The 17,034-nt window shown below is 41.7% G+C and overlaps 1 protein-coding gene across 1 annotated transcript; it reads left to right on the plus strand.

Annotated features, from left to right (window-relative positions):
• Nucleotides 1-6,745: 6,745 nt before the first annotated feature.
• xirp1 (xin actin binding repeat containing 1) lies at nucleotides 6,746-15,264 on the plus strand. Its single transcript, XM_087831603.1, has 3 exons — nucleotides 6,746-6,800; nucleotides 7,016-7,057; nucleotides 8,153-15,264. Exon 3 carries the CDS (start codon nucleotides 8,153-8,155, stop codon nucleotides 15,011-15,013), a length of 6,861 nt encoding a protein of 2,286 aa, XP_087687729.1. The 5' UTR covers nucleotides 6,746-6,800; nucleotides 7,016-7,057; the 3' UTR covers nucleotides 15,014-15,264.
• Nucleotides 15,265-17,034: the final 1,770 nt, after the last annotated feature.

Genomic DNA, 17,034 nt, shown 5'->3' on the forward strand with positions numbered 1-17,034 from the left:
TCACCCAGTGTGGTCTTCTGCTGCTGTAGCCCTTCCGCTTCATCGTAGTTTGATGTCCATTCAGAGTAGCACTTCTGCATCTCTTGGTTCTAACCAGTGGTTATTTGAGTTACCGATGCTTCCTGTCACTGCAAAGCAGTCCATGCTCCTCTGACCTCTAGCATCTACAATGCACTAATGGGATATTTTCTATTTTTCAGACCATTTCAGACCAAAAGCAGTTTTTAAAAAAATACTCAGACCAGCCCCTCTGGCATGTTCAAAGTAATTTAAATCACTTTTCTTGCCCATTCTGATGGTCAGTTCAAACTTCAGCACCTCATATGGACCATGTCTACCGGCCTGAAAGCAATGAATAGATGCCATATGATTGGCTGATTAGACATTTGTAATAATTAGAAGCTGAACAGATGTACCTAATAAAGTGGCTGGTGGATATGTATGTCATCACATTCACTTGTAAACACAGAAAAGCAGTTGCAGGTGAATGCAGGCCTCGGCTCTCTCCTATTGTGACAGAGCCACTCTGTGAGTCCTTTGCAGGTTGTAGGCATCATAAAACTGTAAACCTCTGCGAACTATAAAATTCCTTTGGGATAATTAGGGTGTAAAATTGTATGTGCCAACAATTTTGAAATATAATATCACCCTTTGAGTACTGGCAGACTGTAATCATCAACAGAAATGGGTTCATCATTAACTTACGAGCACCGTCAGCGTTTCTGGTACTGGTATCAGCAGAATCAGCTAAACATGTTATCTGTTTGAGCACACTGAGGAACAGTAGATGGGTGAATGTGGCCCTTGCTGCTGCTAACACAGTGTCTAGGGTAAGGCGTGAGAGGTGCAGATAAAATGCTGCCGCTCTGGGTTTTGGTTTGGAATCCAGTAACAGAGCGGCTATGCCAGGCATTTCAGCACGGACATCTGACTGGACCAGCTGTCACGCAGGTCGGCTCTCTGGCTTCTCACTGTTTTGAATGCCTCAAGCTGTCAGCATGGTCATTAGTGTTTAAAGTATCAAATAGAAAGCATTACAATTTACAGACACATGGATACTAAAAATGTGTTTTGGTGATATGTTTAGCGTAATAAAGACCAACAGAATTTTGGGAAATGTGACTTTTTACTCGGCGTACATGTCTCCTCATTTATAAATATCAGAGTTTTATTGCTCCATCAGACAAATTCATCAGGTGATTCTATCATGGCAGATATCACATCCGGAAGACTTGAATCACAAGGTGTTTAAGGACTTTGACCACCAGAAATTGCCGTGTCTTGTGAGAGATGCTCCTAAACCACGAGTAAGACGGAAAGACAGAAATGCAGTGGTGACAACTTCTTCTTCTTTTCAGGTTTGGAGCTGAATAATTATTAGATTATTTTAGGTAAAAAAAACATTATTTGCATCATTATTATTGCAACGTTATTGTAACTGCTTTGTAGCTGATGGAGCGGCATCTCATATGTGAGTCAGACAGAATATATATATGTGAATATGAATTCTCTGTCCAGAATTAAGATGTCATTCTTTCTTTCTTTCTTATTTGAAAGCATTAAATGTCCTTTCAGCTACAGCAGTCGTGTATGTATCACACTGTTATAGACGGCATCTCGAGCCAGGACTCTGGGTTTGCTGCTTGAGTGCATGAATTCATAAACATTAACAGAGTCAGATGACTGTCAGTGTCTGTTGTATAATAACTCAAAAGAAGTTAAACCTCAGTTATGTACTTGAATTTAAGAACGTCAGATTTAGAGTTTATTGATGAGTCAAAGGAAAACATTTGTGGATTTGATCTATTCTGATTTAAATGACAGCCTGGTTTTAAAAGCTTGCAGCTTGGTGAAAAAATGCTGTTGCTTTAAATTGCAGCTGTTGTTTAAAAGAATACAATGGAGGTTTTTGGCCTGAGGAGGACCCAGTCCTTGAAGAGTCTTTCTGGGATTCAGGAAAAGTCGTGGGTCAATGCAGTTTCCCCCGGCTGGAAGAGAAAGTCTGTCTCTCAATTGGTGCAACAGTAAGTTCTACTGAGGCACAAACATGTGACATTTACAGTTTATTTACATTATTCACAGGTGCTGGCAATGTTTACTGACTGTGTATTGTCTTCATTCACTCATCTGTTAATATTGGTATTAAATTTGTCCTAATAGTTACCAAAGCTGCTCTGACCTAAGGAATCCTGATAGAGCAGAGCAGAATCTTGAGGTAGGTGTCTACACTTGTGTTTGTTAAATGGAAATACTGCTAAAACTGAAAAACACATAAAAATCAGCTACTCTCTTTAGCTGTCGGAAAGCTGGGTGGATGGCGGATGGAGAAGAGGGGACAGCAGAGAGAATGTGGTCCTCTGGGGCTCAGGAAGGCGCTCTAATCTTTCCAGGAGTCGCTCCATGGAGTTCCTTCCTCAGAAGGAGGCTACGGGCACCAAAGCTCTGTGCGCCCTGTTCGAGTCCAAAGCTACCCTGCAGCAGGGCTTCAGCAGCAGCCCTCGGCTGAACATGGCGTCTGAAACTGACAGTGTCACAGTGAGAGACTACCCTCTGCAGGACAGGAGAAGTCATAACACTTTTCTTAAGGACACAGCTACACAGGTGTGTCAGCTGCCTACTTGAGCAGTTACAAGTAGTGTTACAATACAGTGCTGGTCATCCAAATGACACAAGCACGTGATGTGAGCCTGGTTCTGCTAAAGGTTTCTTCCTGTCAAAAGGGAGTTTTTCCTTCCCACTGTCGCCAAGTGCTTGCTCACATGGGGTCATCTTAATGTTGGAGTTTTCTCTGTATTATTGTAGGGTCTTAAAGCACCTTGAGGTGACTGTTGTTGTGATTTGGTGCTATACAAATAAAAGTGAATTGAATTAAATTGAATTTTGCTGAAACATTAGTCCTATGCTTGGAATTGGTAGCCTGTTTGGCAGTTAGCAATTTATTTGATGAAATACAGTATAGGTAGCAGTGAAACGCTAGTATTTTCATACTTTTTAAAGGAACCACTCTCCTGATATGTTTGCACTTTACATCCAGAACCAGGTAGTTAGTCTGTTTGTGTAAAAAAAAAAAAGAAAAAATCTGGACCAGTTAATAGTGAAGCTTACTAATCCTGCATATCTTTCCTGACTGAAAGTGACATGAGTGTCATCCAACTCTTAACCCAGCTATCATGGATTTTAAGCTCCCTCTATTTTAAGTCTCGACAGCCCGACTCCACACCCACCAAAATGAGACACAAAACAATCATATATTGTCTGTTATAATTCTCTTGACAACATAATGTGCTGTTTATCCACAGAAAGCCACTCAAGTGGGTGGAAGAAGGGCTGTGAATGGGCTTCCAGAGTTTCATGACAGAGCACGCAGACACTTGCCTGGTGAGCAGTGGTACTTTATTTCATATTTACTACAATCACTGACATCTAGGACGGGATAAGGGATGGGTGCCAGAGTTTCCTTGAAGCTTTGAGGTTCATTGTCTTGTAAGGTCGAGTGGACACTTCTTAAGCTGTTTAATATATATGTTCCTGACAGTTCTTTGAAATATGAATGTAGGCACATTCATCTTTGCATGTCAAACAACAGTTCTCAAGCATATCAAATGAATCTATATTAGGTTGCCACAGAGCAAACAGTTCAGGATCAAGGCCTAGTATTTAAAGTGTCACCATGTAAATCCTGACCGAGTTTACAAAGCAGTGGCAACCCATGTGGTGTTTGGTGGTGAGAGGAAAAAGAAGCTAAATAAAGACCAGGATGTAGTGTTGTAAATGCATAACTATGTGCCCGGCACTCATGCTTAAGATAGAACTGAGAGTGTCACCACCAGTTCTGACCGTGACGCAGGCCTTGGCCCTCTGAGCCATGCCTGTCTGCGACCCATTACTGATATTGCTTCAGCAATACTGACGTCCTTACCCTATGATGAACCTGGTATAAGTAAGGAACAACCAGTAATGTCAGCTGTGTTTGTTCCAAAATAAAGCTGAAATATTTGGTAGCGTTTCATAATACAGCCCATGGCTTATGGTGTAATTTCCCAGCATTCGCCATCTAATTCTGTTGAATTTAGGGTGAGATTTTGTCCTAGTGATACTTAAAGTGTAGGTAGTGTGGAAAAAGAGAGTAAGAATTAGCATTTTAAAAGACTGGACTGAGATCAGGGCAGTTTGGAGGCCAGATCAGTTCCTTTGGACCTGTGTCATGTTCCTTGAGCTGTTCATGAGTACGTTTGGCAGTGCGGGGGGTGTACATTGGTCTGTCCAATGGGACACTTGAAGGTGCATGTTGGCCGAAAACACCGTTTAGGCGTGTGAGTGACATCCTCATGAATGCCAGGACCCAAGTAGAACTTACCAAAATAGGACCACTTGTCTGTGTTTTTTCTTTCAATATATTGGCTGCCGAGCACCCACTGACACACATACTATTGGTCCCACCCAGTTCCTGTTATAGCAGGTGACAATGTATCTGTGGAAATGAGGGGTGTCCCAATCCAACAGTGACTAACAGAGGTGATTGACTCAGGCGAGTAGCAGCAGCCAGCCCACCATCCCAAAATAGCCAAAGTCTTCCACTGGGACAGGCACTGATAAAAATCAGCTGTCACCAAGGCCACGGGACTAGAAAGAGTTCAGTCACAGAGAGCACTGAAAGAGGAGACAGGCTCTACTACACATCACACATCACAGGGGTCCTGGGAGTGAACACAGCAGAAATACACAGGGAAACAACGCTGGATGGTGTTTTAGTGAGTATTTATTAACTTTCTTCACATGAGGCCAAATAGCGTGACTGTGCCGCTACAGTAAAATGACAATAGCATTATATAATGACAGAGAAAGGTTTCTGGATGTACATGTTTTGTATTATTGGACTTTATTTTGTCAAATTTCATGCTGTCATTGTTGAGACAAGATGAAGTTGTACTCGAGAAACTGATTTTTTCAACAGCAATCACAAAGTATAGAAAATTCAGAAATTTGCAATTTTGCTCCTGTCTTTTTATGACTGAGCTATAAAGGCAGTAATTTATGAATATAATGCTCTCTTCATTAAGTATTAAGTGCTCATCAACCGTCAGACCCCATCGGTACGCTATCCCTCAAGTTTCAAACAAATGGTTGAAACTGGAAGTCATATGTTAGACAGTCAGTCTGTTTCCTTCTCTATATCTTCAGAAACATTGGAAAAGGAAAATCAAATGAAGGGAAAAAAATGAACTCCTAGAAGTAGGCAAATGGTGTAACAGACAGTGCTATATGGGGGATCTGGGACCCTATAATACAATTTGTCCTTTGGGATGTTGGTTTTCATTACAGTCTATGAATGTAGCTACAATTGCCAACAGCTGATGGAGGTAAAAGGCGGCGGTGGTGGTGAAGAACAAATGCCAGCTGCATTTAACCATCATTTGTACAGCTGCCAGCATCCCAAAATTTCCTCCCATTAGCATGCTGCTAATAGCTCCTCTTCATTCCTGAAGAATTAACCCAGATCAAAGAGATGTCGGCAGACATCGCTCAGAAAACGTTGGAATCACTGAAAAAGGTTTCCAGTTGTGTCATTGAAGCTTAATTTCATTTTCGAGTCTGTAAGAATGAGTCTTTTCATTATTTCCTCTGTCGAGACAAGTTTGCGTGGATGTTTGTGAACACACGTCGATGATGAGTGACAGTTGACCTCTCGGTTTACTGGGTGAGGACTTTCATGGGGGGGGGCATGGCAGTCGGTTGCATGATTCTGTCTGCTCACCCATCTGTGAAAATGCTTTAAGTCCAGACTCGTGAGAGGCGCCGGCTCGCCAGGCCATCCTTTTGTCCCGTCAGGGCTTAGTGCGTGAAAAGGGAGGTGTGTTTAAATCTGGCCATTAGTTACAGCTGGATGGCCTGTGCAGCATACTGTGCTGTTGACCACTGAACATATTTTTCATGATGCTGCTGTTGAATTTTTTTCTAAACTCATTATATTTACTTAACTCCAGCTGAGGAACAAATTCCAGCTAATACAGTCTGATTGCAGGGTGTTTTTGTTGCATAAACAAAAATCAGTTTCAGAACACATGCATGTGGTTTACTGGGCTGGGCTGTCGCATTCTTTTGGTCAGGTGTTGATGGTTTGATGGGAGAGAGCCCATTCAAACAATGTGCAAACAATCTGTGTCCCTCAAGCTGAGCTAGCAGTTGCTGTTTTTTCTTCTTCTTGGGTGTCATGGTCAATCCGTGGAATGCATTTTGATGATAGTCCTGTGCAGCAGGGAGGGCTGCGTGGGCCTATTTATCTACCGGGATCAAAGCTCGTAATCTGACTTGTTTGTTACAATATCTCTCTTTACTAAAACATATGCTGTTTCATGGCATAATGCATGTGAACTAGAATCCATGAGGTAACAGGAAGCTACAACAGTGATAAGACAGATTCCACCATAACTAAAAATACACAGACACGGCGTTATCATTCAACTTGTTGCTGACACTGGACACGCACGGCTTTGCTTATTTTAGGATACAGCAGTATCCTGTTGTTCCACTTTTATGCATGTGTGTGCCACTAGGTTTAAACTAGAAATCCCAACACTCCAGATGTTTTATTGGGCAAATCTAATAAAGAAGTCAACATTAATTTGATGTCGGATCTTGTTCTTGCAGAGAACAAATACAGCTCTTCACTGACTAAAGGGGGCACCCCAGCAAGACAAACCAGAGACAGAACATCTACTTCCTTCTCAGTGAGAGACAGATCAACTCTCTATCTGTCAAGAACAGCAGCCACTGACACCACAGGAGGCCCAACACAACCAGTGAGTTCCTGACATGCTTCTCATTCCTCCTCACAAAGTGAGGTCAAAGGCTTCAATGGGGAATTTTCTGTGTGCTAGGTCACAACAGGAGCGCCTCAACACTTTAGAGCATGTTTGAAATGTATGGAACACAGTGCTAACGTATATATGTAACAAATAATAAAGTTCTGTGTGATTCAAACTGATTTAAATCACTCTTTGCTTTTGTTTAACAGGAATTCATTGGTACACTAGGAAAAGGGGCTAAAAACAGTAAGGTACAGTATACGTCATTTAGAAACCTTTACAGGAGAATGTGGTTTCTCAGTATTGTGTGCTGTGCATCTAAGTCTTTGCTTCCACCATCAAACACACAGTAAACCTACAGGCTCACATTAAATGCAACATTCAGGATGTTACTTTTTCACAAATGGTCAGGTATGTTTAAATCATTTAGATAATTTACTTTTGTTTAGGTTTTTCTGGTTTGTAATTAATTGTAGTTGTATGTAGTTATGTTGGTATGTAGGTATGTTATGTTGAGAAACTAAGAATGACCACAAGGTGGTGCCTCCATCCTTTCTGTTGAGCTGAGCTCCAGCACAGAATTGAACACAGACACAGAGTATCTCCATCAGAATAGTACAAGATCAAGGGTAATCATTAAGCAGTGTTGACCTTGTTCTGCTGCTGAGAATAAATAATAATTATATTAGTAATGTATTAGTGAGGTGACCTGGCACCGTCATGAGCTAATAAGATTTATACCAGTGAGTTGCTGGTTCTCCATGGACACCAACAACTCAAAATGTAGCTTTTGTTATTTTTTCTGAATGTTTATTTTGGGATTGAAAGTGAATCATCTCTATTAGGTGTTTTTGTATTCTGTTTTTTTGTTTTTGTTTTCCCGTTTCAACAAGCGTCTCTATCAGTGCATGTGGCATATCTCTGTGAACATATCAACAGTAGCTGGTTGACTGATGGCAGCCTGTCCGAAACTTAACAATGCCCAACCCTAGTTTACACTGCAACAACGTAGCCAGAAAAAAAAAACTTAATGCAGATTTAAATTTTCACTTTTTTCACCTAAAAAAGTTAAAAACAACTAGCCACACTAGCAGCCTCGGCGGGGTGTATGTGTGATATTTGCCTACTAACAGCTGTGAAGTGTTTTTGGTAACCCTGGTGTGACTGAGGATGGTTTGGGTTGAAAAAGCATAAAAGAAGCGAAGCGAGCATAAAAGAAGGTAAAGTATGGCTTTCCTTGCTATGCATGTCATTCTAATATTTGCATGTATTTTTTTTAATGCTCTTTTTGTTGACTAGATCACTAGATCCTGATAATATTCTTGAATTTCTTTTATTGTTTCAAGATGGCTGACCAGACCAGAAAAGTCACAGTTTTACAATCATCTCCTGAAGAAGATGACTTGCCCCTCCCCCCACCTCCCCCTGTACCACCTAGACCTCTCAACTATGAAGGGCCTTCATCGTTAAGTAGCCTTCCCCTGCCTCCACCTAAAGAAACCTTCTCCACATTCTACCAGCAACGGCAGAAAAATGAGCTGAAGAGGCTCTTTAAACACATCCACCCAGACTTACGGGCAAGTCTTGATGATGCAGTGGATGATGAGATCATGAAGGCAGTGCAGTCAGAAAATACTGAGGCAGCAGATGCAGATTATCAGGGGGAAGTGCAATCCATGAGGTGGATCTTTGAGAACTGGACTCTGGACAGTATTGGAGATCCTCATTCAACCAAAAAGCTGATGGATAATGAGGAGTTAAAGGGTGGAGATGTAAGAAGCACCTCCTCGATGTTTGAACATATTGACAGCACCCAACTCCAGTCTGCCAAAAGGCAGATTTCTGTCAGGGGGGATGTGAGAACATCAATGTGGTTGTTTGAGACCCAGCCCTTGGATTCCTTAAATAGATCCGTAAATGAAGAGGGTGAACTAGTTGAGGCAGTGCTGAAAGAACCTGTACAGCCTGGGGATGTAAGAGGGACTCGTCTGCTTTTTGAGTCTAAAGCACTGAGTGACTTGGGGCGCTGCAACTCTATTGAAGATTATAGTTTCCTGAAACTGAGGTCTGAGCTTCAGGAGCTGAAAGGTGATGTCCAAAAGACCGTGAAACTGTTTCAGGCAGAACCTTGCTGTGCTATCAGAGACAACAGTGGCAATATGCACAAGATTAAATCCATCTGCAGGGAGGAGATCGACAGTAGTGGTGTTTGCACTGCCCGCTGGCTTTTTGAAACCCAGCCTTTGGACCTGATCAGTAAGGGAACTGATGTCGTGAAAATAATTCGGGGCATATCGCTAGAGGAGGGTCAACGAGGAGGTGTTGACCGGAAGAGGTGGATGTTTGAAACTGAGTCATTTGACAGAATACCTGAGGTTGTAGGAGAGAACACATTTGAAGGAGCCATAGCTGAGTGCACAGGAGAGGTTGATGTCATCAACAAGAAGAAATTCTTTGAAATGAAACCACTGGCAGCAGGAAACATGGCAGAAAAGTCTTTGGAAAAGGGAGACGTAATTGGGGGAGATGTCAAGACCTCCCTTTGGCTGTTTGAAACGCAGCCCATGGAGACGCTTAGTGATAGCTATGAAGTCGGGAGCCTGAAGAAAATTACCCTTTCAGCTGAAGAACAAGGTGAAGTAAAAGACAAAAAACAGTTATTTGAAAGCTGCAGCATTCAAAAGAGCACTTCATTAAAAGAACAAGTGATTGAAAAAGGTGACGTGAAGGGATTCAAAGAACTTTTTGAAAAAATTCCTTTGAGCAAAATCGCTCCTTCTGGGGAGGAGATTACCGAGAACGAAGAGTCTATTGCAGTTGGAAATGTAAAAGGTAACAGAGACATATTTGAAACAACTCCATTATATGCAATAAAAGACAGCTCTGGAAACCTTCATAAGGTTACAACAGTCAGCCGAGAGGAATTCACTCAAGGGAAAGTCAAAAACTATAAGTGGATGTTTGAGACGAAGCCGTTAGACCAACTGGTAGAAGGAAAAGCAAATGTGGAGGTAATCAAAGGCATCACAAGACAGGAAGACAACACAGGTGATGTCAAAACGGCAAAGTGGCTTTTTGAAACACAGACAATTGATGGGATTCATTCAAAGTTCAATCAGACAAAGCAAAACTCTTCTTTGGAGGAGGAACCGCATAAAGGTGACGTGAAGACCTGTAAATGGTTGTTTGAAACACAGCCAATGGACATTTTGTATGACAAATCCGAAAAAGCAAAAGATAAAGAAGCCATTGAAGATACCAATGTCAAGTCCATTACATGGCTTTTTGAGTCACAGCCTCTAGATAGCATCAAAGATGGGGAAAAGTACAATTTGAAGCTATGCAGCACCATACGAGATTCAGTCCAATCAGAGGTTGGTGTTCAAACTGTGAAACATCTTTTTGAAACAGAGGCCTTGGACAGAATAAGGAAGGATACAAATTCAGAACAAAATCTGAGATGTGTCAGCCAAGTGAACTTTCAGTCAGGGGAAGTTTCGCGAGTCAAAGAACTCTTTGAATCCCAGTCTCTTGACGAAATAGGATCAGAAATCGTGGCAGCATCTGATCAGCAGAACCAAGGTGAACAAATCGAGAAAGGTTCTGTAAATAAATTTACTTGGATGTTTGAGAACTGCCCCATGAGCCAGATCAACAAGGACAACAATGACACAAATACGCCAAGGGTTGAGAGTATTGAAAGTGGTGATGTCCAGAAACAAAAGTTTATATTTGAAACATCGTCACTGGATAAAATTCACGATGAACCCGTTGAGCAGAATTGGGTCAATGTGGAGCAGCCTGTGAGCAATATAGACGTGAAGTCAAGCACTATGATGTTTGAGTCCCTGCCACTGTATGCCATCAGAGACAAAGAGGGCCAGTTTCATGAAGTTACAACTCTAAAAAAGGAAGAGGTAATGAGTGGTGACGTAAGAGGAGCAAGGTGGATGTTTGAGACAAAACCACTCGATGCCATCAAGGCGGAGAATGAAGTTTATGTCATACGAGCTGTCACCCAGGAGGACGTCAAGAAAGGAGACGTTAAATCAGCCAGGTGGAAATTTGAGACACAACCTCTTGACTCTCTTACGAGTCGAGATGAGCTCTCAGTCAGGGTGACTGAAGACTTCGGAAGCAGTAACGTGCAGCTGAATAAACAGTTATTTGAATCTGAGCAGCAGTGCAAGAAGTTTGTGAGAATGGTTAGTGTCACTGATGTGCAGCGTGGCGATGTCAGGACCTCCACCTGGCTCTTTGAGAATCAAACAATTGACAGCCTGAAAGGGGAGCCTGAGGAGCAGGGTCCAGTAAAAGCAGTCCACAGGGAAGATAGCCAGAAGGGAGATGTGAAACGCTGCACCTGGCTCTTTGAATCGCAGCCCCTGGACAAAATTAAGGAGCCAGAAGAAACCTCAGTGCAAAGTGCTAAAGATATCCCAAAAGCTGATGTGAAGTGCACCACCTGGCTCTTTGAGACCACTCCACTAGACAAAATCACCGCCAACAGTTTGGCTGATACCCTTTCGTATTTGAATGAAAATGCTTTTGTTCACTCAAGCGGCATCATAATAGAGGCAGATGGCAGCAGAAATGTTAACATGGCAAAATATTTGTTTGAAAACAAAGAAGGGGTGCAGATTGAGAAAGAGGATGTTGTTGAGGGTAACATCAGGAACATCATGCTACAGCTCTTGGTCAGACCGACTCTCAAACCACAAGTAACTCTTCTGAGAGAAACTGAAAAAGGTAAAGTTAACATAACAGTAGTCGAGCTTCCAGTCTCCCAGGCGACCGGCACAGTCAACATCGAACACGATCAAAGACTACAAAACATTGCCCAGGTAATTGATGACTTGCTCATTCCACAAAATAATCTGAAAAAGGGAATCATAATGCAAGAGACTGCAGCGGGACAAGCAGAGATGTCCGTTTATTCACTCATCTGCAATTACGAAATCAAAACCGAGAGTCTGGTTACAGAGAGGGGAGATGTTAAGTCTACAATTGGAAATTTGTTAGCTACTGCCAGTTGTCAGAGGATAGCAGCGTCGTGCAGAGTGGACGAAACAGAGAAGGGAAATGTGAATTTGTACAAAAGCTGCATTGAAAAGGGAGATCTGCATTACCTCAAAAGTCTTCACACCGAGGCATCTGAAGACGAAGCTGATCAGAGCCTTCTGACTAAGGAACAGATTGAAACAGTTCAGGGGGGTGTGAGGGAAGCAAAGAGAAGCCTCTATCAGCAAAAAGAACAGGCAGAACGATCAATTTCTGATGTTTTACCAGGGGACGTAAAGAACACCAAAAAGGTTTTTTCATCAGAGTGCTCTGTCAGTGTTGACAGCTGTGTACCAAAGGAGGAAATTGTCCCTGGAGATGTCAAGGCAACAATGCAATCATTAGAACGTGCAAAGCAACGGAGCATGTGTGTGGAGCGGGAGGTCATTACACCTGGAACTATTTATGACATGGACCTGTCAGCTCAAGGTCCTGAAAGCGAAGGAAACCAAGCACAAAAAGAAGTCATTATATCTGGAGACGTAAAAGCAGCTAAAAGGTCTCTTGAAATGGCAAAGCAGCAAAGCATGCAAGTAGAGCGGGAAGTCATCATTCCTGGAAAAATATACAACCTGAATATGTCCGCACAAGAGGAAAGCTCATCAACAGTGGCACAATCAACATGTTCGTCCTCCTCAAGATGCCAGCAAATCAGGACTTCTCCGAAGGTCAGTGATACAGAGAAAGCTCAGGAAAGCCATATCTCCTTTGAGGCTTGTCAACAGAGTGCAGCTATAGACAGTAATAGTGCCCCAGAATCACTGCCACCTTTTGTAAGTTGCGAGTTTAATAGTCAGACAACTAAAGATGAGACAGAACAAGTTATCAGAGGAGATGTGAAAGCAGCTATTAGAGCTCTGCAGAGTGCAGCGACAGAGCAGAAGCTCCTAGATAAGGAAAATATTATAAGCGGTAATGTGCAGTTGGCTCTCAAATCTCTTGAGAAGTCTAGCGTAAATGTATCCAAAGGAGACTATAAAGCTGCCATGATATACAGAAATTCAGGCAGGGCTTGTTCAGAGAGGAGCAAGACTGTTCACAAGCAGTGTGTTGTGGTGCCTGTGCCTCGATCTGATGCAAAATTATCTCCTTCAATTTCAGTAACCTGTGAAGGACAACCATCTATTACAACACAGAATTCAGCTCCCAACCCTGTAGCAAACGGAACCTCTAAATCACCCCGCTCTGAAAGGCCAAGTCCACCTCCACTGCCTCAAAAGACTGAGAAACCACAGGAGCAGAAGCCAGCTTTACCACCAAAGCCACAATGGATAAAATCTGTAGTTGTGGAAGAACCAAATACATCACCTAACAAAGTTTCCTGTCCTGTTAAAGAAAATACAAAAAGTGTAGTAATTCGTCCAAAGCAAAGCCAGTTGTTTTGCTCTGTGGGTAGCCAAGAAACTACAACACATGGAAATCTCAGTAAACAATGCTCACATGAAACATACCAACAACAAAAATGTGTTAGTGAAGAAATGCAAGTCTCAAATCAAGCAAATGTATATCTGCCAATCAAGCCAAAGGCTCAGGAAAGCAGCAAGAAACAGGAAGCAGCACAACTCACAGAGAGGAAATCAGACTGCAAAATGACCGTGTCAAACAGCAGTGAAGTGAAAACAGAGAAAAATGTGAAACAGAAAATCAATGCAGCTGAGGAGATACAGATACGTATGAGGGGTTATGAAGATGGTGAGCATGAAATCAACTCAAGCTTGAAGGCAGCACTAAATAACTTTGAAGGAAAGGACAGAGACACTTCCAAGAAGGCAGCAATCACAGATGATAATGGTAGAGGTCATAAAAAGACAGAAAAGACTTCTGTCCAAGAATACAAATCAAATCTCAAACCTCAAGAAAAACAGCACGAGCCCGGACTGCAGACATCAGTCACTACAGGCCATGTGCAGGAAAACAACCCGGACCAAAAGCAACCAACATTTGAGGATAAAGTTGTTTTAAGAGAGAAGAAGGCAAGAGAGACAGAGGATGAAAGACGACAAAGGCTCTCTGTACACATGGAAGACATCGTAAAAGGAAATGTAAAGGCAGCCATGGAAATCTTTGAAAACTTTAGGAAAAGAGAGGAACTCAAGGGGATCCTGTCTCAAGTGCAAGAAATCGAGGGAGAGGCCAGCAGTGTAGATGACACTTCACTGAATACATTATACCAGAATGTCCCTACTTGGATGGGTACATCAAGGAGAAACGCTAAGCAAAGTAAAATAGAGGGAAAGAAAGTTGAAGCAGAAACCCAGGATGATGATCTGGAAAGCATCTCCTCAGTTGAGACGGCATTTGAAGATCTGGAAAAAGCAAGCAAGGAAATAATGAACCTGAAGGAACAGACTTTAGCAAAGCTGCTTGAAATCGAAGAGACGATTAAAAAGGCTCTGTACTCCGTGTCTAATCTGAAATCTGAGGCCGACATTGCAGGGTTGTCGGGGCTGTTCGATGAGTCTTTGAAATCTGAGCAAAACTTTCAACCTGCCAACAACATCAGGAAGATAAGCATTGTTTCAAGCAAGGCCAAATCAGGTCAGACAAAAGAGACAAGCGATGTAAATCTCCAGACAGATTTGGATTCAAGTCTTTCCAAAGAGGAAGTGTCGAGAAAAGGGCACAATAAGCCCCTTATTAGACAGTCTTCCTCTCAGTCTTCACCATCGTTCATCTCCATTCACTCAGCTGCCAGAAAACCAAGTGATCAACCAAAGCCAACCATGTCAACATTTAAACCAAAAACTAATAGCTGCTCTGACAGTTGTCAAAATGTAAAGAGCGATCTGGAGTCCGCAGCTGCCAAGTCTTCAAAAAATGGCCCACAGCGCAAGGTCAGTGTTCTTGAAGTGCAAACCGCAGAGCAACCCGCAGGAATAATTGGCACGAAGACTGTCAGTGAAACTTATGAAGAGAGCGACAGCTTTGGCAATGTATTTGTTTCCTCCAGGACTTCAACATTCGTCACCAAACAGTCTGACAGTAAAACATCGGCCCTGTTTGAAATTAGTCCAACCAGATACGAAGTCGTGACATCCCCACTGATGCGAAGATCCGGACGCTTTTTTGAAGATAAAGTGTCGAGGAGCACCAAGGACGACGGGACGGTATTTGTAACATTCGGCCCACCAAAGGAAACGCACTGAACGAGCCACTTATTAGTGCGTTCCACGGTCCTTTAACTTTAGGAAAGCAGTTTTATTTACGTGTGTTTTCATCCCATTTTTGTTTTTTTTAGTGAAACTGTTTTGTTAGTCTTTAAACTGAACTCATGAAATCATGAAAATGTTACCTTTAAAAACTTTTTGTCTTATAGATTTTATACTGTAACCACATGATAAAGTGTTAGGATCTTTTAACAAGGCTAAACACAATTAGCACTGTTTATTCTTCTGTTTTAAACAACTGTCAAATAAATGACAGGTTAGAAGATGTGACTGTTATCTGTGATTTTTTTCTTTATTCTCATTCCTTGAATTATAAATATAACAAATGACCACAGAGCAGCCATATCATTATCACCAACCACTGATGCTACTTTTCAGCATACTATAAGTAGATTACCTCACACACAGAATTTACAATAACTCATTTTCGTGTATATCGACTTTGCTTGGCCCGAAATCAAAGTGATGATAATAAAATGTAGAATCTCTAAAGTTAAATGTCAAAATGCAATTCAGTAATGACAATTTTTGTTTAAAGGGGTAAAAAGAAAATCAAGCAAAAACTTAAATTAATCCAAAAGCTTTGTGTAGCTGAGACATGGCTTGATTATTCTACAACTCTTAATTTGTTGTTTAAATATTTTGCCCAGCAAAATTGTCACTTAACTGTATATAAACAGAGATGAAATGGCGCAGCCACGTCGCCTTGCTGCCATTTTTTTTAACAGAGATTACGGCAATGGAAGATGTTCCCGTGGCTCCCAAAGCCCAGTAACTTGTAAACCACAAATATAAAATTGACTCCTTTTTAAAAATCCAGTGGTATTTAGTTTGAATGAATATCCAATCTCTAGGCTAATATATGAAACAGCAGTACATTGGTGCAAAACCAATAATTCACACAATACTCCTAAGTTACTTAAAAAAATTCTACAAAGAGTATTTCTTCACCAAATTACTTCATAAATTGCTTTTTAAAGGAAACCTGGAGTCAGATGTTGCACAGCTGTAATGATGATGAGATTTCACACCTCCGCTATACTTTTTAAAATGTCAGTTTCTGTTTTGGTCACGTTTTCTCTACTTTTGCCTGCAGCTATCCCCCAGACCTTCATTTCAAAATACCTCTCTTTCTTCTCCCGTTGTTAGTTAGTTTGAAAATACAGGATTTTGCAAACATCAAACACACCTGAAAGCCTCACTGTTGCTGTTTTTGCCTAAAGTTGAATACCTCATAAATGTGACATTATCTAGTTATGTAACTGCTAAATACCAGGAATCAAACTTGTCATGCGACATTAGGAGTACACCTTAAAACATCTTAGATGTGAGTTGTAAGCAGTGTTGGGAAGGTTACTTTTAAAATGTATTCCATTACAGAATACAGATTACATGCCCCAAAATGTATTCTGTAACGTATTCCGTTACGTTACTCAATGAGAGTAACGTATTCTGAATACTTTGGATTACTTAATATATTATCATGCTGTTTACAACTACATGAATGTACTATTGCTGTGATTTAATACTGTTACTGGAGGTCCGCGGCTCCGAACCGTAGTAAAGGGACCTCTGGCTAATACGGTGGGTTCTGTGTCGGGCTCGTAGCTGAAAACTAGCTTTACTTTGTTGTCTGGGTCAACTTTGCTAGCAGAGACAGAGAGAGGCGTTGAAAGGCTGCTCCAACAAACTTATTGTTTTTGGAGGAAAACACGAACACGGTGTACAGTCGAGTCTTAATAGCTTACTTACAACTGGGCTCATCAGGCACTCTTCTTGGCTGCAGTGGTTATTATTATATTTACATGCTTCCAGCTCCCGTTTTTGCTCGATGACAGCTCGTACTTTTCTTTTTTCTCCCTCCCTTGCTCACAGACACATAACGGGTATGGCAGTCCATTCTCCCTGCAGCACGGACTACACTGCCCATGATGCTACATTCTTTAGAGCTATACCTGTAGCATTCTGCCTATTAGCTTAGCACAACAACAACAACAAAA

Source organism: Neolamprologus brichardi, chromosome 18 (genome assembly GCF_056152115.1).
Source record: "Neolamprologus brichardi isolate AB-2024 chromosome 18, ASM5615211v1, whole genome shotgun sequence".
In the NCBI taxonomy this organism is placed as follows: domain Eukaryota; kingdom Metazoa; phylum Chordata; class Actinopteri; order Cichliformes; family Cichlidae; genus Neolamprologus; species Neolamprologus brichardi.

What these genes read in the sequence shown, in the direction of transcription:
- xirp1 (XM_087831603.1), top strand. Translation starts at nt 8,153, where the DNA reads ATGGCTGACCAGACCAGAAAAGTCACAGTTTTACAATCATCTCCTGAA.